Source organism: Metarhizium acridum (genome assembly GCF_019434415.1).
Source record: "Metarhizium acridum strain ARSEF 324 chromosome Unknown scaffold_587, whole genome shotgun sequence".
In the NCBI taxonomy this organism is placed as follows: Eukaryota; Fungi; Ascomycota; class Sordariomycetes; order Hypocreales; family Clavicipitaceae; genus Metarhizium; species Metarhizium acridum.
This window is the reverse complement of record NW_027094049.1, coordinates 684,945-705,627: the sequence shown is the minus strand read 5'-3', so window position 1 is coordinate 705,627 and position 20,683 is coordinate 684,945. Positions and strand designations below refer to the sequence as shown.

Here is a 20,683-nt window from a genome sequence, read left to right as displayed (position 1 = left end):
ATTGCTTTAATAGCAAACAAGCAGGAGGCAAAATGCGGACGAGGATGTTGATGTCAGCGCTGTGACATGTTTGGCAAACATGCAGTTGTAAATAATTCCCCCATGTTGCCGAGATGGGGTTCCCGACGTCGGCAGCCCTGGATGGGAAATTGTAAGCATCACAATTGATAGAGAGAGGGCTGCTGCTCACCAGGATATCTCGAGCTGCTCTGTCGTCTGTGAACAAAGCCGGAGTCGCGGGGCATGCAGGGTGTTTGAGGAAGTATTTGGCTCTATATGGGCAAAGGTTTCTGTATCGCTCCTCGTGATGCAGAATTATTAAATGTGCATAGCTTTGGAAAGTATTAACAGTGCCCCGTCGAGACATTTACGTACTTAAGTACCCGGGACCGGTTGCCTTTTAGGTAGCACCAGGGCCTAAGATGTGGCACTTGGACCAGCTCGCAAATATCTAGGTACCAAGTACTTTCGCTCGCCCTTGTTTTGGGGAACAGCATGGCTCTCACAAGATAGGTCTCACTTGTCACAGGCCGTTGGAAAAGTCTAATGTTAAATCAGAATTCCGATATGCTCTCTTGTCATACTTACTAGGTACCTAGCTAGGTGAAAATCACCAAAATAACCCTCGGAGTCCGCAGGCACCTACCCAGGTAGGTACCTAGGTACTTTGTATGGTTCCTTCCCTTTCCAAACTTCGAGTTCCGTGCTTGAGTGAGGTTCTCGTTGCGTTCCAAACTTCTCCTCGGAACCGATTTCTAGTAAAGGGGTATTGTCTCCGCATCAGCCCAACGATTGCTCATTAGGCAGTTTTTTTTTAATAACTCTTCTTCCATTTGTATTACTTGTCGGCGGGTGCAACGTCAGCCTGTCTTTCAGATTCTCCACATACGGAGTACAGAACACAAAGCTCAGTTAGGTTCTATGTATATGTACGTACGGTCACATGCAACCCCACCCCATTGTCCCAAGACACACACTCTCTCACTCCAGATTACGACAGTCAGTCAGGTTCGCTGCCTGTCCCTGCGCCTCTACCGGTACGTACATGGAACCAACTGTGTGCAAGAGGCTTGACCTCAAACAAACTCTCCGGCCGTCTCGCCTACCGCATACCAAGCGAAGAAAGCAGTCCCGGGACACAGGCAATGGGTGACTGATCAACAGACCAAGGAGAGACCGATTCCAGTTCCAAAAGAAAGCAAAAACATTGAATGCACACATATCATACCGTAACATACCAAAATCGAACTTGAGCTGATTTACCTCAGAAGATTCAAATCTAAGAACGAAAAACAAACATGGCCGATGTTCCGCTGCGGGTAATTTCAGAGAACTCGGCTTCTGAACGGCGCATCACGCCATCGTGGTCCATCACCACGCTCAAAGCAAAACTCGAGCCCATCACAGGCGTACCCCCCTCCGCGCAGAAGCTCAGTCTCAAGGCTTCAGGAGGGTCGGATGCCATCCATGTTGAAGCGGCAGATGAGGACAACACCCAGTTGTCCAGCTTTCCCCTGGCGCCTTACGCCGAGCTGCACGTAAGTTTTTGGTTATAGCATTTCATTTGCTCGTCAGGCAACCCGTTCATGGACCAGGGCATCAGCAAGAACACCAAAGGAGCGGATCTTCGAATGTGATGATAGTAAGGCATGATTGAACAGACGCCGCTTGCCACTTTCGGTTCCTCCTTTTCCTTCTTCTCTCCTCTTGTTTTCTTCCTCCTTCCCTCCTCCTCTTTTCCTAACTGCCGGGTCCCTTTGAGGATCTGTCCTCGAATGTGTGACAAGGATGTCTCATAGGCATCCTTTCGCATGACAATCATAACAGGGGACAAACACTTTTGAGTCTACGGAGTACTTGGTTTGGCAATGATTGGGGGCCGTTGCGGCCTCGGCTGGTCGTCTCCATCCTTGCTCCATCCGTCTTCCCCTCTTCTTGCCTTGATTTGCATAGAGCGAGCACGTGTTTAGTTCCAGAGTTAGGCCATAGCTTCGACGGCTCATTGTGAACTGTTGGTGCCTAGCTCAGCACCATAGGAGCATAGAGTTTCTTGGCAAAGAAGTAGAACAAGAAAAACATGGAAAAACATGCGAATCGGTTTGCTAACGGGTTTTGTCCTGATTTGACAGGTGGGGGATGCCCGACCGCCCGGCGCAAGGCCCAACTACACCGACACGTCCGGCGTCGATAAGTACGTGATGCCGGAGAAGGAGTACGAAAAGAAGACGGACTCGGTATTAGCATGGAAAAAAGCCCAGAAACTTGGTCGTTTCGACCCAAACGCCCCCAGCCATGAGCAAGCCAGGCTGGAGGCTCTGGAACAAGAGGTACGCCAGCGTGGCATTAAAGTCGGTAAGAGGTGCCGTATCGGCGGTGAGGACACTAGGCGCGGAGTAGTCAAGTATGTGGGAGAGGTGAAGGAGATACCGAACGGCATCGGGCAATGGGTGGGTGTCCAGTTAGATGAACCGGTGGGCAAGAATGACGGCAGCATTGACGGCTCCCGGTATTGGGGAGAACCATCGGCAATGAAGCATGGCGTTTTTGTGCGTCCAGAGCGAGTAGAGGTTGGAGAGTTTCCGCCTATGGATGATCTTGAGGACATGGAGGAAATTTAGACAACAGCAGAAACAAGCCGCTAAAACCAGACACTTGCATGAGCATCCTCGACTCAGCCACCAAATCATCCAACAGTCTTGGGTCGGAAGAAAAATAAAACATTGCGCAATGACCTTGTGACAGCTATGGATCTAGCCTTTTCTATCCCAAAAGTACATCGGGCAGCTTCATGGTGGCGAAGTTTTCGTCCTGCCTGGCGTCTTGAGAGAACACAATTCCATTGGATAGACGGCACAGAAAGTTGTCATCCAGACTTGGCAACCTGGATCTTCCGTCCCAAGCACCGTGGAGGCGAAATCTATGACTTGGTGAGGGTTGTGAGCAGAAGATGGGAGTTGGAAACAAAACACGCTTCGCCACAACTCCCATGGCATGTATAACTGAGGTGGTCGATTAAACCGGCTCGGGATAGCTGTTTAGTTGAGTAATGAGAGAAGTGTCGCGAGGTGTTAATCTGTGCCAAGTATGTCACGGGTCTGACGATTCCGATCTCCCGGCGTGTTTGAGAGGCCAGCTAGATTATTGAGGGGCCAGTTCCAGTCGAGAGCACTAGGGCTCGCGTGCAAGAACTATTATTCGGCTGTATCTACTCCGATTATCAATCAGGGCTACGGAACGCGTCTCAACGCCAAGGACGGTTGAAGAAGCACTGGCAAAACATTGGCGTTTGGTCACATGCATGCATGTTGTTATACGTAGTCGCAGGGTAGCCCACTTGAAAGGAGGAGTATGGTATGAAATGAGTACAAGAATGAGTCGCTCAGCCGGCAATTGGTTGTCAAGGATCAAGAGGACTTTTTCCTTTTTGAAGACAAGGAAGAAAAACGGGTTCGCAATCTTCTGTTCTCTTTCGCCGATTATTTGTTATTCTATTTTGAGTTTTTGGCGGTCGAACAGGAGTTTGAACTGGCGTATCAAACAAGGGTGTTGGGTCTATGGAATAATGGAGAACGGTGTCAGAACTGCCTGATCAGTGACTTGATACAGAGTCCAGCAACATGCTAAGCCCAAGATGGGGTATTCTGATCAAGAAAACAAGTCAAGCTCGGCGCAAAGGTGTCTAGGGTATGCTGGGTATAGTGTGGGCTGATTGCCGGCAGGATTGATTGGTGGGGTTTCTCTTCCGGAAAGCGGCAGCCTAAAACACACCAGGATGTCAATGATGTCGAGAAAGATCAGTTCCGGGAAGTCAGAACACATGGGTGCGTGGTTGAAATGACCCAAACCCGGCCCCCCTTCGTCCAAGGATATGGAACTATTGTGCGTGGTCGGCGGGCCGAGAAAGGAGGCGCGTGTATCAAGTGTGTGGCAGCATCGTCCCGTCTTGGAGCGCATCAGCTCAATATGGCCAAGTTGGGAAGAAGAAAGGAGGGGGTTGGGGGCGCTAATACTCGAGGCCTCCCGTCGTTGAGACAGCAGGATTGGGCAATGGATAGTGCGACGGGCCGTTGTGGTGATACGTGGGTTTGAGACGGGGTATGCAAACGTAGAGCAGCCCTTTTGGCAATGCAGGACTCCTTCAAAAGCAAAAGATCTGGTGCGGTTATGCACTTTTGTGGTCGGGGACAGGGCGGTATGCGAGACGAATGCGGCGTTTCTATTTTAGGATGAACGTGAGATCGGGCCATGGTGAATTGACTTTGTATCAGCAGCATCTTTGTCCGTGATATTTTTTTCCGGTTGGGTTCGGCCGAGATGAGATGATGCTTCCCCGGCTGCGTTAACCGCGTTGGCGACCTGATCTGACTGCCTTTGGCGTAACTTGTTCGTTCGCCGTCACATGTGCCGTAATAGACTGCGCCGAGGGTGGTCCACTTGCCCATGAGGGCCGATGGCGTTCAAAAGACGTTTGATTTGCATGAGATGATGGCCGATGACCGGAATAGTGTCCTGGGTGGGAATCTTGTATCAGCCCTTGGTTTGGGCGGGACGGCGGAGTTCATGCGAGATTTCGCTTGAAGATCTGTTGACGAGAACGGAGGAGCTGTGAGAATATGCTAAGCCCGTTGTTGTGCGTCGTTTGCTTTTGGAGTCGTTTGTCGGTCGTGGCCGTCTGTTCGCGGGTTCACGGGCGCTTGACTGGCGCTTGACTGGCGCTTAGCGGCGCTTGGCACGATAAGCTCATGTTGGTTGGTCATGATGGTGGCCATCGTCTAACAGCAACGGGCGGGGGCCATGGGCAACTGACGGCAGACGATACAAGTGACACACTGTGAGCCCTGTGCTGTGGCACCAGAGACACCACCGTTGACATCGACCCGCAACCGGCCATCTCCACCACCATTTGCGCGGCTGCCGACGCCGCTCCAAGTCCATCCAAGGTGGGTGATGGATGTCTCAGCGTGACCCCGTCTCCGTCATCAAAACCAATCGTGCGAACCTGCAGTTCTTTCACCCTCATTTCGCTGCCGACGTCGACACCGGTCGTGAACCACGTTGCACCACTAATGTCGCTTCGCTCGACTTGAGCCCCGATGACCACGACCGGTCGCCCTCGCCGATTGTCGATGCGAGCACCCATTCGTCCATCTGCCCGTTGCCCATCGCCCGACAGTCCGGCCGTTCCGACTTTCAACACTAGCCTCTTGAATCTGCATTTGCCCGTTACGTTTTTTGGCGGCGATAACGTGGAAATCACCTGCCGAACTTACGAATGGCCATGGCCGACTGCTTGGCTGCCGGCCTTTGTGGCGGTTCTTGGTTGACGCTGCTCGTCATGTTTTTTGCCATGTCGGTGGTTTCTGCACAGGATGGCATCACTGTCGTTACGTCCGCCCAGAAGGATGTCCCAGATTGGGCGAACCCGAGCGCCCTCAATATGGCCATCACGCTCCAGCCGGGGGGCAAGCCTTCATCGTCGACGTACACTGTGATTCCATTGACTTCAAGCGTGGGACTCAATGGAACTGGTGTGATCCGTGGGGTGAGCGCTCGCTTTTTTGAGGACAGAGTTATGGGAGACAATTCACCGCTAACGAACTGATTTTCTAATCCTTCTTTTCGCTCCATAGACCATCAATATCATGGGCCACCTCGAGGCAGCCAATGTTTCTTCCTACAACGACTTGTCCGGAGGTGACACCATCGCCTTCTTATCCTGCGACAAGCCTGCTTCAGACGGATTCATTGGTCCCGATAAGATGCTCAGCAGACTCATGACGGCGTCGTTAAAGGCAATCATCCTCTACACCATTGATCAAAACATCTGTCTCATCTCACACGAGGGCACTCTGCCCTATACAAGCATCTTGTCCATGGCCGATTCCGGCGAGGCAGGAGGAGTCCTGTCGTATTTGAACGGTACGCAGCCAGTAACGAGTGCCGATGCCCAGATATCTGGCAAGGGCGGGCAGCCAAGTCCCAACCCTGGATTAAGCGATGGCGGGGGAAGCAATTCAGCAGTTGCTATGAGCATTTTGTATAGCATCACTGGTATCATCACCTTGCTGTTCTTGGTCATCATTGCCACGGGTGCCATTCGTGCGCATCGATATCCTGAAAGATACGGGCCGCGCGGAGGACTTGGTGGACGACCCCGTCAAAGCAGGGCAAAAGGCCTGGCTCGTGCTGTGCTGGACACAATTCCGATTGTCAAATTCGGGAACCAAGAACCTGCAAAGCCTGATCCAGAACTTGAGCTTGACGGTGCTATGGCAGATGGACACGAAACGACATCTCACAGAGCCGTGACCAATACCGGGGAGAGCGAGCCGCCGGAAGCGAAGACAGCCGCTGCTGCTGCTGCCGCCCTCGCAGATAGGAAAGATAAAAGTGGACAATTGTCGTCGGAGCAGACTTCAAAAGCGCCTGACGCAGCTTCTGCTCACGCTGAAAATGAAGAAGGGGAGGAGCACCTTGGCTGCTCTATCTGTACAGAAGACTTTACGGTTGGCGAGGATGTGCGAGTATTGCCTTGCAACCATCAGTTCCACCCTCATTGTGTCGATCCCTGGCTTGTCAACGTTTCTGGAACGTGCCCCCTGTGGTAAGTGGACCTGCGCGGGAATGCCATTCGTATCAGGAGCCATGCTAACAATAGTAGTCGTTTGGATCTTCGCCCTGGCCGGCAGGGTCCCAACGATCAGTCCTCGTCCAACCCAGAAGAAAATCTGGCGCCTCCCTTGGTTTTGGAGGGAGAAGATGGCGAGAGCTCTCATGCGACTCACAGTCATCGACTCAGTCGTCTGCTGGATGTTAATCGATTACGGCAGGCTGGTGTGGAAGAGCGGATAGCTGCCCTTCGACAAATGCGAGCTCACTTTACAAACCACGAAACTCGAGAGCCGGAGACTGTGGAGGAGAGACCACAAGCCGCTCGACTGACGGACAAGCTAAAGGACAAATTCCGTATACGAACAAGGTCGCAACCTGCGAATCCTTGATGGCCCCATTATGCTCTCCTGATATATATGTATATTTTCTTCGTTCGGAATATTCGCATGGAATGAATCGCTTCGCACACAAATGTTATAATGACTGATGGGGGTATGCTAAAAGAATGACACCTCGCAACCCATGTAGCTGGGCTACGGTAAAGGCGATATAGGACCTTGATAGGCTCTGATCTGGTAATATGATTGGCGTTGGGCTACTTACTTTTCTGGAATTACTTGCTCAAGATATTCAAGAAGCATTGCGAGGCGTTATATTTGAGACTGGTCCAGAGGGACCAACGATTCATTTGGTATTTTGTAGTTTAAGATTAAATGCACTCTTGTACTGCGCCTGCGCCGACCCTTGTGCTTGTGCCGTTTTCGGTGGTGAGAACGGCGTGATCGAGACAAATTGCCTAGGGGAATGTGTGATTTGGAGGACGACAAGGTCTAGATTTAGACACGGAGACGACGGACTGTTGTACAGCAGCGGGGGACGGGTGTATTGGGTGATGTGCTCGGTGTGGAATGAATCTTGTCTCTGTCTCGTCCAGATCAAAAGTTGCAACATGCCGTCAGTCGTGTGTCGGAGCAAGACCAGACAATATCCGTCTGGTCAACCCCAACCCATCCGCAGGGTTGATACACTGCTCCTGCTACATCTGTATTTAAGATACCAAGAAGGTCCGTCCCACAATCGCAGTCCAAGGTCCAACCACTCGCCCTTACGCTTCCAGCTTCATCACGACAAAAGTCATTAATTACCTGTGCAGCACCGGCCACGATTTACCAGGACACGCGAGTGTGGCCTGTTAACTCCGCCAGCTTTGTTGCCAGCCCTCTTGCATCTTTTTCCTTTAGACGCTACACTCCGATTTGTCGGCACAGTCCTTTCAACTCGTTGGTCAACGGGAATGTCGGGAGGCTGAGCTATTACGATTCTACCATGGCCACGAGAACAGTCCGGAGCAGTGGAGAGCCGTTTCCCACAGCAGGAAGAGTCTTGGGCTTGGTTGTTTCCCTCCTCTCGACAAGCGTGTTGGCTCTGTTCCTGAGTAGGTGCCCTACTGCGTGGATGCTTATCCGGTGCGGGTTGGTTTTAACTCGGCGCAGCGCAGCGATGTTTGGTTGTCCGGTCTTGGAGACGTTTGCCCATTGTGGTTTGGTGTGAGTTTTGTTGATGCCGGAACGAATCGATTCGGGTGACTGCGCTGACGTGGACAGTGATGTTTGCCATTTACACGGATTCGTACATCTTTGTCTTTGCATCGGCCATGCTGCAGCACTCTATCGGCTTGAATGCTAGCTTTAGAGCTTGCGACAGCGCTATTTTGATCTGCCTCGTTTGTTATGTTACCACCAAGGTGAGAGAGCGTTTGAGCACTGTTGATATTCGGTTTTCCCCCCCTAACTGCTGAGCTAGGTTGTGAGTAGAGTTGGCACTTGATGTTTTCGAGCAAGTCTACCGGTGCTGACGGTTTGCAAAGTTTATATACCTCTTTCTGGTTGAAAAGGCGGTATGCTGCACCGTTGAAGGTGATTTCGGGGTCATGGATGACTGACGCGCGGCAGCACATCATTCGCGGCACGCCAAAGAAGAGAATCCGCTCGAGATTGTACATGTTCAACTCTCTAGGTATGATTTCGGTGTATGTGGCTGTCGTAATTCTCAACTTTGCATTGTACGTTGTATTGTGCGTACCCGACATTTTGGTGCAGCGACTTACGACTATGGTGAAATCCAGTCGGATAGCCAAGCTAGAGGATGATGGGAAGTGCATTATCGGCATGAAGAGCTTTGCCATGATTCCGCTCATTTCCTTCGACGCTGTTGTAAATGTATACCTGACAATGATTTTCCTCATTCCGCTTCGCAGTGAGTCCTTATCCGGTCGTTGGGGCAAGGGTTTGCACACTCACGTTGAAATAGACCTCTACTCATACAAGAACATGCCTCGCACGCACGCAAATATGCGACTTCGAACTGTTGCTTTCAGAACATTTTGTGGAGCAGTTTGCACGCTGCTAAGCAGCATGGTGTATGATGAGGCTCTGAAAGATGTCTTTTTGTTCTTTGGCCAAGAAGGTGCTGACATTTTTAGAAACCTGTGTATGTTAATGTCACTTGATGGTGAGCCAGGTTGGGTGTGTCTGATGAGCTGCAATTGCGACAGTAAGTTTCAGCCTCCCTCTTTCCATCCAACGCCTAGTAATCCAGAACTGAGCAACTAGTTCTTTTTTCCGCTGCTGTCATCCAATGGGTCACATCCAAGGACAACGTCGGTACCTCGACGGCCTCGTCAACAAGCGGCGTTGTCAATGGGAGGGAAGCCCTAGGTCACGATTCGATCAGGGTCCTCACTCCATACGCAGCAATTTCCTCGACAGCATCAAGTCCAGTTGAACTCTCCTTGGTAGCTACAGCCCGATCCTCAACCCAGGCCGGCATGCACGCGGACGAAGCCACAAGCGCCGGCGGCGTCATCGTCACAACCACCATCGAACGGGAGACCAAGCTCGGCGGCGGCACCAAGTCCCAAGAAAGCCCAGTGGGCATCCCGATGGGCCGCGGATACCAGGAACGTTGCTATGCTGGAGAGGAGGCCTGTGCAACTTTCCAAGAAGCGTACGGCTCTAGAGTGAACATCACCGCGCGCCAGCCTTAGCCCGACTCCTTTTGGCTACAGTGGTGGGATGTCTTTTCACTTTTTTTTTTTGAAGTCCTTCCTGAACACGCGACCTGTACAAGCCACTGGAGATCGTCTGAATACATAGTTGTAAAGGGGGCGTTTTGTAATCAAGCATTTTATCGCGTCAACGACATTGTCCATGGACTACTCCGGACCGAGTGCTCCACACGACATTCATTGTAATTTGTAAAGCTCGTCTATCAAGAATCCTATCAAAGAGTAGCGCTGTCTCAGCCACCAAGACACTCACCACTCACTCCATTGTCCATGTCATCACGGCAACTTTACCCGCGCCAAGAATGCACTAGTTCACGGAGAGACATTGAAATGCCAGTCCACTCTCGCTGATCTTACTCCAATGCCCGACATGAGCGGCAAGATATTGACATTCAACCGCCAACACTACGATGTACCCAGCAAGCAACCCACACATCACAGCAGACAAGCGACTGAGAAAAAAAACGCAAAAACATCAATTGTCGTGGCTCGTAAATCTATGTCCATCCCGGACTGGTGATTCCGCAGTGCAAGATACTGGGAGGCGTTGTAAACGAGTGAATGAGCGCAGCGCAGATTTACCTGCCGAAAAACTGAGAACAAAATGCTTGATCCTGGCGGCCACGGACTTGAGTCTCTCAGCTGTGCTTACGTGACATGCGAGAGTCAGTCGGCTCAATATATACACGAGAATGGAAGATTTCTTTGTTGATCCCTTGCGCCTGGTTATATCCCTCCCCCCTCCGGTTTTGATCTTGTCCTGATCTCTGTGAACCCTCTTTGGGTTCGTGCCTGTCCCTTATCCGATGAGTGAGTGAAGCAAAAAGTGACCATGGAGAAAATGAAGTGGGTATCCCCTGGCGAGTGTACAAGAAGAAAGAGAATAAGAGAATCGGCATTTAGTTCTTATTTTTGCTGTATCTAAACTGAGGCGAAGATCTTGCCGACGGAGCTGAGAGACGTGGTTGACGACAGCAGTTTGTTGGGCTCGATCATGAAGTACGAATAGCCGTAGAGGTAGTCGAGAGAATCGAGCTTGGGGATAGCCCTCTTCATGAAGTCATCGACCTCGGAGGCGGAGCCGGTGGGAGCAAATTCGGTCAAGAAGATGGGCTTCCCCCCGCAAGTTACATGAGCTTGTTCGATGTGGTCGAACAGCTTGTCGAATTCCTCGACCGGGGAGTACCAGTGGACGTTGCAGAAGTCGTATTTGCAACCCTTGGTCTCGCACTCCGAGACGAAGTTCTTGAGCCAACGAATACCCTCTTCCGGTTTATTGCTGTTGGTGATGGCGGGAGCGCCAACAAGAGCCTTGCCATCGCAAGGATTCATGTACTTTACGTGGTAGGTGGCAGCGTCGGCAGCAGACATGGCGGCCTCGCCAGCGTTGTCGGGTTCGTTGAAGGAGAAGACAGCCTTGGCACCGTTGGCCTTGCTGCAAGAAGTGCCCCAGCGCTCAAAAAAGTCATCTTTCTTACCCCAGAGCATAGGAATATAGCTGTAGGGGGGGTCCAGAGATCCGGAAGAGTCGGCCCAATTGTAAGCCCAAGTGCAAGCTCCAGGCTTGCACGACTTTCCGAAAAGGTTGGCAAGGGCAGGGTCGTTATAAGCAAGACCACGCTTGCCAGAGAAAGGGGCTCCCTTGCTGGAACCAGAGTTGCCGTCGCTGCCAGAGCTGGCAGCAGGCTTAACCTGGCTGACCTGGCTGGAAGCAGGCTTAACCTGAGAGACCAAGCTGGAAGCAGGCTTAACCTGAGTGACCAAGCTGGTTGGAGAGGGAGCCGGTGCCGCAGTAGAGCTGGAGGCAAGAGCCGGGAAGTTGGCAGCAGCGTCGATCTTGGGCGTGGGGGTAACGACGACGTGCTGGGAGGTGACGGTGCCGTCGTTGGCCTGGACCGTAGGCTGGGGAGCAGGAGCCCCCTCGGTTACATAGACAGTCGTGAAGACGGTGATCCAGTCGACGACATCCTGCTTCTTCTGCAGCTTGTGTCCATGTCGGTGCAAGCTTAGGGCGGATGCCTGTTCGATGGCAGCGATGGCACCCAGCAGGGCAGAAATCTTATTGGTGTGCATGGCGAAGGTGAATTTTGTCTATACCCAAAGTACTACTTGTAAGGCCTTGTTGGTGAATGATGTTAACGATGAAATGCTGCCTCTTAGGAAGTCGAATTGGACTTTACAGGTATCGTGTTCCTGTTGATGATGAAGGGCGAGTTACAGCGCAAACGCAACGTGATATTCTTCGGCACGGCCGTTGAAGGAGAGAAAATCTTGTGAGGCAATCTTTCAAAGATGCGAAAAGGAATGGACAAGTGCAGGTGCAAAAGCAGCAAAAGGAAGAGCTGATTTGCAAAGAGGAAAAAAACCAAAACGGGTCGAAGCTAGCGACCTTGTGCTATTGTTCGTGCTCGAAGAAGCAGAAAGGAAGGACAACGGAAGCGTTGCGTGTTAGAAGGAATGTAAAGTAGGTGAAGGTGAAGAGAAGAGCAAAAGAAAAACGAATCAAAGTGAGTGGTGAGGTGGACGAGGTAGAAATATCAGGACTAGTTCGGGAGGGAAGGGAGAAGACAATGTGCGCAGTGAATGCCAACGTCTCGACGCGGCGAGAAGGGCGTGTGTTCGGAAACGGGGTGCCGGCCGGAGTGAATGATGAGTGGCTGGACTAAGGGTGTGCACGGGAACAGGGTGTGTTTCAATCAACGGCGGGGACCTTCTCCCGTAGATTTGTTCCTAGATCCGCCAAACAGCCAGTAAAGATTGGTGGTCCAATGAGGCAAAGGGAACGTGTAGCCGCTGGCAGAACGGCACAGGCGACACCTCAGGTGGCATCACAGACTTCTGGGCCTGTTCAGACGGTAGCACGGGTGGGGGAGGCACCAAGGATGAGAAGCCCAGTGGAGACGAGCGCCAGGAGCCCACTGAAACTAGTGTTCCTCAACGTCCAGAGCTGAGTCTGAAGGCTCGTGCCTGGCAAAGGCTCAAATTTCAATGCCAACGCGACAGGCTTTGTTGTCTCTGTAGCACTGCATACAGTATGGAGCACGAGGTCGAGAGACGGACCATCCAACCACCGCGAGTAGCGTCGTGTCCGCATCCTTGAGTCGGGCCCATGTGTTCAGACATGTCCCCCTTCACATGGCGTCGTAATCCGCATTATATATTATATTGTACAGCATCATGATTGGCAACAAGTTTGCCGTTTTGCTGCCGCTGCACATGTACGGTTGCCATCACCGTGCCGTCATGAGGACAGTTGTGTTGTGTTGTGCATCGTTTGGGCAACGCAAACACAATATTTTGACGAAACGGACTGCTGCCGAACAGCCACACAAAGGCATATTCTCCCTACCTTGGTACTCCGTACAGAAGCAACAAACAAAAGCCACCAGAACCGTTTCTGCAAGGCACACCACTCCGAACACGATGCTTATTCGCACTGTCCCATGGCCCCTTGAGCATTTGTCTCCTCCCTACCTCAACGTGGTGCGCATTTGTCTTCTGTCGACCAAGGAGGCGCCAAGATGATGCAGCAAGTGGCAAACAATGGCATGCTTACCGTACGATGCTTCTTGTCTTTGCCAGAGCACACAGCCCCTTGTTGAATTGCACGCTCCATGTCGAGTATTCCTTTGGCAGGCGGGACGCCAGGACAAGGGATGAACTCTGACCCGATGAGCTATCATGCGGCAGGGGTGCCATGCTTTCTCTGCTCCATAATACTCCGTACGCTGCGAACGATGGCCTCCAAGGATCAAACCATTAACGAAGCCGTGTTCCACGGTCGAGTATCCTGTGCAAGCTCTTTGACACGATCTGAGCATTAGCGGTGGCAGTGAAAAGAAGAGACAAACCTCTCAATAGACAGTCCCGAAAGCGGGAAATCGGCATGCACTGCCAGAACTGCTTGGATTGTACGAATCTCCAGTCGTCCCGTATTCAAAAGACCAAGGACCAGAATGATGTCCGAGCTGTAGTATCTTGGTCGCAGGACGGCCTTGCATCGTCTCCGCCGCTGTGCACTCCGTAGCAAGACAGGGCAGGGCGAAAACCCTCGTAGCTTGCCATCCGTAAGCAATCTAAAGGCCGTGAGCTTCTAGACTCGTCCAGCTCCTTCTGCATCCATACGGACTACACATTCCATTGTACCATATGTTTGCTGGCCCCGCCAAGGACGGAAAGGGAAACAATGGAGCAAAATTCTCCAGACAATGAGGACAGAAAAAACTTGACATTGCTTGGATGCCCCATCAATGGCAAAATGGCAGACCTCGTCCTTTACCCGGGCACGGAAGGGCAGGGAGCATGTCCGCCAAAGAGCCAACCGCTAGTTTCTTCCAAATGCCTGTCAAGGGCAGGTTGTCGGTACGTACTCCATACTCCACAAACTTCGAGGCCCCGGATCTGCCTGAGCGGGTTGTTTCTTTTGCTCGCATTGGCCAATGGCGTCAGGAACAGAGATCTGGTTGGCTCATTGGGATCCATCACCCCATCACCATTGCTTCTGCAGACACAACGGCGGGCTGGGCAGGCAAGGTACGGAGTCTGCACGTTGCCAGCGCCGGGACCACCTGAAAGTGTGCACCTACCGCCGCACCTGCCCAAAGATCCCGCCCGTGGCGGCCAATCGCAGCAGGAACCAGCCCATCCGCCGAATGATCTGAAACGACGCTGACTGTGACGGGGCACATGGTTCTCAGGTTTCCTCACTCGAACGTTTCGATCAACCGCCATTCACAGCACTTGCAGAGCTTTCTCCCAACTCCCAATTCACCGTCCAAGACGAACGCACGGCGTACGGGGTAGTACGGAGTACTCCGTATCGATACCCAAGGACAGCCTCTTCGCGGCCCATCTCCAGCCATCGCCCGGCCGCTCCATTGCATCGCGTCCCGCCCCTGTCCGATAAAAATCGCCCTCGTACCTACAGTAGCGCCATGCAACCCTGCAATCATGCCAACTTTTTGCATTGGCGGCTGCAGGAACGGAGAGGACAGAATTGCGTGGCCTGCGTAGCCCGATGGCTGGGCAGGAATAGTCATCAGTGTCCCACCATCTCCGAGAATGCAGCGTTGGCCAAGGCTCAAGGGCTCTTTACGCATTGGCACCGGAGGGAACCTTGAATGTCCATTGTCAGCAGGCATTCGCAGCATTTTTTTGCAGCACATTGTTTACGTACTCAAGCACTCTGGCCCATCCCATGGTCATGTCTGGCCATGTGCCAGATATGCACCGTGTTCTTCAGTCCTCCTCCACATGACTATGTGGGAACAATTGATGGCATGCATGTGCCAAACTTAAAATACCGCAACTGTCGGATCGCACAACTGGGGAGGGTCTCGGCCTGGTTATGGTTTTACTAGTACTACGCAGCAGTACGGTGAAGAGTGAAGTGATTGGGATGATGAGGTGGCAACCAATGCAGCCTCGAGCCCGAGATTGGAACTGACCCTCCGTCCAAACAAGGTCTGTTCCTTGCTTTGACAGCAGAATCAAACCTTGGACTCTACACGTATCGAACGTGGCTGGTCCCAGCGCATCAGGTCGGTGGCTCCTCAAACTTGCGGTCAACCTGCCAAACCATGCATGCCCGACGCGCGTGTCAGCGAGACCATTTGTTTGGCAAGTCCCCAAGTTACCCAGTAACACCAGACTTGTCATTAGTTACCTCTCTGCTGTGGCTGGGTTATGGAGCCTGAAGGGATTCAGTCACCTGCTCACTCCGTATATATGTGTCTCTGTTCGCGATAATGAATATGGCGTCTCCCGGCGGCAAGAACATGCGGACATAGTCTTGGCGCTTACGTCTTCCCTCTTCGCCGGCAAATCCACGCAATTCCTAGTCGGCGAAACTAAGACTTGAAGACATTGCGCCGAGGTTCCGGAGTTGCGTGCTATTGCACAATACTCATTTACCCGCCGTCACTCGCATTGCTCGGGCAGTGACACTTCCACCTTCTGCGACACTGTTTTGCCGTGAGTTTTTCTGTGCCGGTTGGGTGAGCCAGGTAGTTCTCATCAATTATCGTGCTGGCACACAAGCGAGCCACGTTGCTATTCATGCATTTCCAATGTATGGATGGTCCCTTGGCAGCGGGTCTTAATTTCGCCTCCCAGTGTCTTGGTTTGAGGATATTGCCCGCTAGTGAGACTCGATCGGATGGACGGCAGCCAGAGGCGCGTGGGAAATTAAAGGTGGTATGAGTCCAGGGTCATGATCGGGACGGCATGGGGTGGGTTTTTCTTGGAGGTCTGTCCTTTCCGGGGCCTTGTGGAAATGAGACGGGGGAATTGAGCATGGCGAGTGATATAAACTCGTCGTGGAAGCTGGTTGGATTCGAATTTATGCCTTTAATTTGGCTGACGGCAAATAACGTTGCTTCCCTATACTGCGCCGTGCTAGACGTAGTCTCTCTTCCGAACGGCTGCTTGCTGTTGGCGGCTTGGAGTGCACCAGACATTTGGACGGTACGGCAGGGCACATATCCCGCTGTGCTTGCCAGGGCAGGCGTGCTTCAGATTGGCCTGTCGATATCATCGTCCTGGCTGCTTGGATGGAAACTGGGCTGTGTGGACGGATGAGCACCAACTGGAGTGGTACATGACATCGACGCGCAGCTCCTGTGTCCTTGCCACCAGACACTTATTAATCGACATCTGGCTCCGGTTTGTCTCTGCTGTCTGTTGGAGATATTTTCTTCTGCATTCAGGACAGGTCCTCATACCGGTCACTTGTTACACCAGAGTATTCGTAGCAGGAAGTGGCATCTTCAAGAACAACATACTGCAGTAAATGCTGATTCCATCTCCAGCTGGGTCTAGGTGAGTCATGTCCATGATGGGAGGCAAAGGCCACGGGATCTCGATCTTGAACAGGGTATATCCTGGTATCCCTGCGCGAATCATTTCGTACCTATTTTTGGCGCTCTATGAACTGACATGGCACTTGACAAGGCAGACGTGCGCATTATACTTTTAGGATCCGAACATAGTATCGTGTAAGCGAGCATAAGAGAAGTACTTGGAAGAGAACTCTTATTGCCACCAGACTCTTGAGAAAAGTCTCGGCGACGACCATGATGGCAAACAGATATATCCATGCATATAATTTCCGCACCCAGACGGATACTCCATAGGGTAATCCAACACGTCTGCCTTCAAGACCGATTCTGGCACTTTGCTTCTTTGTTTCGGATGCTGCATGCTCCCCAGGTACATTTCTTCATGTTCTTCTCCTGGGTCTTCCCATAACAGCTCCCTACGATGACATGGTCGCGCTTCTCCATCATGCATGACCAAGACGCAATTTCGCTGCCGGCATCAGATTCAAACAGAACTAGAACGGCCCAGAGTAGTAATGTTTGATCATGCTGTCAGGTGTCAGTACGTGAATTTCATGTGATAAGGATCCAAGACAACAACCGGAAAGCAAGACTAGTAGCACCAAATCACGTTCATCATAGCAGAGATGGCAGAGCAGAAGCCGTGAGCAGCGCCCACTGAAAACGCCGTCACTTTGAAAGAGGAAGCTGGCGTTGCGAACCCAAAGCAAGCATGGAAATATGATTCGACAGGACAGAATATAAGCTCCAAATAGCCCTGCCATAAGCTCTGCATCATCGAGTCTGGATGACATTGACTCTGACCACGCTGTATCGGACCGCCTTGCTATCTCGAGACCAAGATGCTAGCGAATTGAAAGCCGGGCCTGAATTCACTGTGAATCCAGCTTTGTAGAGCAGCCTGCCTACCAGTCATCGCGAGAATGCCATTGGAAACTCCGTAAAGGTGGCAGCAGGTTCATGCAAGATGAAGCAAGCAGCTACGGAAATCGTTAAGGATCCTGCCAAGACGACCACATGGTGCCATGCCAGGCCTCTTATTCCATGGTCCTAGCTGCCTTCCATCGCTGACGAGGCCATCTCCTCATCTGCCACACTCCTTGTCCCAGATGTCCACCAGGATTAGTAGCTTCTGTGGTATTGGAGTGTTTGTGACAAACGATGCCTCTAATATCATGCTAACCCAAGCTCAAATCGCCGACACAGCCCGCGCGCGGACGCCATGGCGAATCCGCATGTCGTATGAACAAACGCAAACCAGATATCATCAAGCTCATAGCCTTTGTCGAGCAGCTACTCCAGTCGCAATTCTGAGCTCCCTAGTGACACTTTCCAATACATGCTAGCGGGATCTTCAAGGGTGATTAGAGAAGAAACGTCACCATCTACCAACGAGATATTAAGCGTGCATGGTATACACCAACTTCCCAAGGCTGTGGCACTTGCGCTGAAGGACGCGGCGCGAGTAAAATAAAACGGAAACCAAATGAGCGACCTGCTTATGAATTATAGAGGAGAAAATTATTTCATCCAACCATAAGGTCTTGTTGGCTCAGAAATGCAACAGGGCATTCAGCTTCCAACGGCCAGTGGCATGCGGCCTCACTCGAGCGTATACTAGCTGCCTCGGAGACGCGAATGTCGAGACTATCCCCGGTTTCATTTACAAATACTTTGTTTGAATAACTAGCGGGATTGTTATGCATCTTTGGCACGGACATGTGTAAAGCAAGCAGAGGCTGTTTGTTAGGGCCCACATAATCACGTGTAAGGTACTATTATTAGTATAGGGTTTATATAGTTACGTGTAAGGTATTATATTACTATTATTACGCTAGTACTCTTTAATTAGCTATTTTTCTTTAATATATAATTAATTACTAGGTATTCTTACCGTAGGTTTCGCCGATAACCAGAGCATTAATAAGAAAACTATATTTTCAATTTTTAAAAAAGCTTAAATAATTAATAATAAATCTAATAAAATACTTAAATTATAATAATAAATACATAAATTAATTAATATTATAACTAATTAAGTTATATAAAAAAGTGGGTTTTATTAGCTTATTATAAGCTTAAAAACTAGATTATATAATTTTCTAAAAATACACTATACTATATAGTTTATATTATACTATAAAAACTACATTTTATAGTTTCTTAAGTTTTAAGCTTACAAGAGTATATTAGAACCTACTTTTTTATATTAGCTAATAGTGTAAAATAAATACTATTTATTCGTAAAACTTATAATTCTATAAGTATTATATTAGATTAAATATAATTTTTTATATTTAAAACTATAAAAACTATAAAACTATAAAACTATACTACAGTTAATGCTCTGCTAATAACATAAATATTCTAGACTTTAATAAGATACTAGATTAAACGCGATAATACCTTAAAACCGCTTAAAATACGTGCGTAAATTAAGCTATAAACGCTAAAGTTTAACTTAATAAAAAGTAAGCTTATATACTTTAATTATATATAAATATTAATAATAATATATATTTATCTTAATAATATAAAGATATTATTAATAAGTATAAAAGTATACTTTTTAATAAATTAATTAATTAAAAGTATACTTAAAATAAATATTAAATAAAAATTAAGAATAAATTAATTTAATAATAACTTACTTTTATCTCTCTTATAATATTAACTTAAAGATACTTTTATAAAGAAGTTAAATACTTATATAATTAAGTAATTTAATTTATTATTACTTATAAAGGAAGCGTATATTATAAACCTATAAAAATATATAATAAATTAAATAATATTATATAATAAATTATTAATAAGTAATTAAAATACCTTTAAGCTATTATTAAAGTATTTAAAATTATTTTAATTCTTTAACTTAAAGTAAAAGTAATTATTTTACCTTTAAACCTTTATTTAAATTATATAAAAAGATACTTTAAATAATAGCTTAAAAAATTAAGAATTTTAAGCTAAGTTTATATAATATATATATTTATAATAAGAGTACTTAAATAAAAGTATAAATTATAAAGAAAATTTAATAAGAAAATTATATAATAGTTATAAACTTAAAGCTAAATTAATATTACGTAAAAGGTATTATAAAAAGATTAATAATATAGATTTTATTAATAGTATTATAAGGCTAAGATTTATTATTTATAAAGAAATATTAAGGTAATAAAAATATACCTTAACTTAAATTTATTAAGTAAAATTAAAGGCTATACTTAAGCTTATTAAAGTATAAAATAATAACTTTAATATAATTATATATTAATTATATAAGTCTTAATAAATTCCTTTATAAATAATATATTTTAAGAGTAAAGTTTTTCTTATATTAATATAAAATAAATATAAAGAATATATATTATATTATTATTAAATACTTATTATATATTATTAATTAATTATAAAATTAACTTTAAGATTATAAAGAACTTTATTAAGCCTTAAAAAATATTAGCTTAATATAAAACTCAACTTATTAAATATTAAATATAAGTAAGCTTTTTTATTATTATTTTATTATATTACTTATAAAAAGATAAGTATTATAAGCTAAAAATAATAATAAAACTAAGCTAAAGTTAAGCTTAAGTTAAAGTAATATTAGATTTTAATATATAAATAATAAATAAAAGAAATTTAATTTATTAAGTATAATAATAAATTATAGCTTAAAGGCTAAAGCTAAACTTAACCTAATAATATAATGTAAGGTGGTTGGGGAACCCTGTCTACCTGTGACGCAATTAATAATATTACGTGGAACGGGGGCTTTAAGACTATATCCCCTATATCTCGTATAATTAGAAAATAGAATAAGCTTTAATTATTATAATATAACTACCCTTACTTTAACTACCTAACTTTTAATCCCTCTTATAATCTTATATTTTTAAAGCTTTTCTTAAAAGTTATTTAATTAAAATAGTAAAAATAAGTACTTAAAGAACCCTTATTTTATAAGCGCCTTTACCTTTAATAGTAAAGAATCTAATAGAATTATTAAGTAACTAGAAGAATATAATAGCTTTAAGTAAAGGAAAAACACTTAAATAATTAAATAAGGCTATTATAGCTCTTTAAAATTAAATCGCTTAATTAAAAAAGCTATAAGAGCTTTAAGAAAAGAAAAAGAAGCTATAAAAATAAATTC

At 47.7% G+C, this 20,683-nt stretch overlaps 7 protein-coding genes across 8 annotated transcripts; 5 read left to right on the top strand and 2 right to left on the bottom strand.

Moving 5' to 3' along the window:
- The first annotated feature begins 976 nt into the window (after positions 1-976).
- Positions 977-3,133, top strand: J3458_021977 (uncharacterized protein). The gene is made up of 3 exons (XM_007814709.2): positions 977-1,037; positions 1,269-1,538; positions 2,130-3,133. The coding sequence occupies exons 2-3, from the start codon at positions 1,299-1,301 to the stop codon at positions 2,616-2,618; spliced, it is 729 nt and encodes a 242-aa protein (XP_007812900.2). The 5' UTR covers positions 977-1,037; positions 1,269-1,298; the 3' UTR covers positions 2,619-3,133.
- Positions 3,134-3,198: 65 nt separating this feature from the next.
- On the bottom strand, positions 3,199-4,773 carry J3458_021976 (uncharacterized protein). The gene is made up of 2 exons (XM_066122863.1): positions 4,011-4,773; positions 3,199-3,942 (listed from the first exon to the last, which is right to left on the bottom strand). Exons 1-2 carry the CDS (start codon positions 4,440-4,442, stop codon positions 3,646-3,648), a joined length of 729 nt encoding a protein of 242 aa, XP_065972084.1. The 5' UTR covers positions 4,443-4,773; the 3' UTR covers positions 3,199-3,645.
- Positions 4,774-4,884: 111 nt separating this feature from the next.
- On the top strand, positions 4,885-7,904 carry J3458_021975 (uncharacterized protein). Of its 2 annotated transcripts, XM_007814710.2 has the most exons (3): positions 4,885-5,542; positions 5,631-6,604; positions 6,662-7,904. In XM_007814710.2, the coding sequence occupies exons 1-3, from the start codon at positions 5,273-5,275 to the stop codon at positions 6,999-7,001; spliced, it is 1,584 nt and encodes a 527-aa protein (XP_007812901.2). In that variant the 5' UTR covers positions 4,885-5,272; the 3' UTR covers positions 7,002-7,904. The 2 variants fall into 2 exon arrangements, with proteins under 2 accessions (XP_007812901.2, XP_065972083.1); XM_066122862.1 differs by having other exon boundaries at positions 4,885-6,604.
- An 819-nt stretch (positions 7,905-8,723) lies between these two features.
- On the top strand, positions 8,724-9,658 carry J3458_021974 (uncharacterized protein; the record flags this gene model as incomplete). The annotated part of the gene is made up of 2 exons (XM_066122861.1): positions 8,724-9,165; positions 9,225-9,658. 2 exons carry the CDS (start codon positions 8,724-8,726, stop codon positions 9,656-9,658), a joined length of 876 nt encoding a protein of 291 aa, XP_065972082.1.
- Positions 9,659-10,143: 485 nt separating this feature from the next.
- Positions 10,144-12,264, bottom strand: J3458_021973 (uncharacterized protein). The gene has a single exon (XM_066122860.1). It carries the CDS (start codon positions 11,750-11,752, stop codon positions 10,601-10,603), a length of 1,152 nt encoding a protein of 383 aa, XP_065972081.1. The 5' UTR covers positions 11,753-12,264; the 3' UTR covers positions 10,144-10,600.
- Positions 12,265-12,856: 592 nt separating this feature from the next.
- J3458_021972 (uncharacterized protein) lies at positions 12,857-13,204 on the top strand (the record flags this gene model as incomplete). Its single annotated transcript, XM_066122859.1, has 1 exon — positions 12,857-13,204. One exon carries the CDS (start codon positions 12,857-12,859, stop codon positions 13,202-13,204), a length of 348 nt encoding a protein of 115 aa, XP_065972080.1.
- A 1,192-nt stretch (positions 13,205-14,396) lies between these two features.
- On the top strand, positions 14,397-17,440 carry J3458_021971 (uncharacterized protein). Its single transcript, XM_066122858.1, has 2 exons — positions 14,397-16,498; positions 16,635-17,440. Exon 1 carries the CDS (start codon positions 15,905-15,907, stop codon positions 16,256-16,258), a length of 354 nt encoding a protein of 117 aa, XP_065972079.1. The 5' UTR covers positions 14,397-15,904; the 3' UTR covers positions 16,259-16,498; positions 16,635-17,440.
- Positions 17,441-20,683: the final 3,243 nt, after the last annotated feature.

What these genes read in the sequence shown, in the direction of transcription:
- J3458_021971 (XM_066122858.1), top strand. Translation starts at nt 15,905, where the DNA reads ATGGGGTGGGTTTTTCTTGGAGGTCTGTCCTTTCCGGGGCCTTGTGGA.
- J3458_021977 (XM_007814709.2), top strand. Translation starts at nt 1,299, where the DNA reads ATGGCCGATGTTCCGCTGCGGGTAATTTCAGAGAACTCGGCTTCTGAA. An exon ending in CGCCTTACGCCGAGCTGCAC is followed by an intron (nt 1,539 to 2,129) that starts GTAAGTTTTTGG and finishes CTGATTTGACAG; the next exon opens with GTGGGGGATGCCCGACCGCC.
- J3458_021973 (XM_066122860.1), bottom strand. Translation starts at nt 11,752, where the DNA reads ATGCACACCAATAAGATTTCTGCCCTGCTGGGTGCCATCGCTGCCATC.
- J3458_021976 (XM_066122863.1), bottom strand. Translation starts at nt 4,442, where the DNA reads ATGGGCAAGTGGACCACCCTCGGCGCAGTCTATTACGGCACATGTGAC. An exon ending in TCAACGACGGGAGGCCTCGA is followed by an intron (nt 3,943 to 4,010) that starts GTATTAGCGCCC and finishes ATGCGCTCCAAG; the next exon opens with ACGGGACGATGCTGCCACAC.
- J3458_021975 (XM_007814710.2), top strand. Translation starts at nt 5,273, where the DNA reads ATGGCCATGGCCGACTGCTTGGCTGCCGGCCTTTGTGGCGGTTCTTGG. An exon ending in GAACTGGTGTGATCCGTGGG is followed by an intron (nt 5,543 to 5,630) that starts GTGAGCGCTCGC and finishes TTCGCTCCATAG; the next exon opens with ACCATCAATATCATGGGCCA. An exon ending in TCTGGAACGTGCCCCCTGTG is followed by an intron (nt 6,605 to 6,661) that starts GTAAGTGGACCT and finishes TAACAATAGTAG; the next exon opens with TCGTTTGGATCTTCGCCCTG.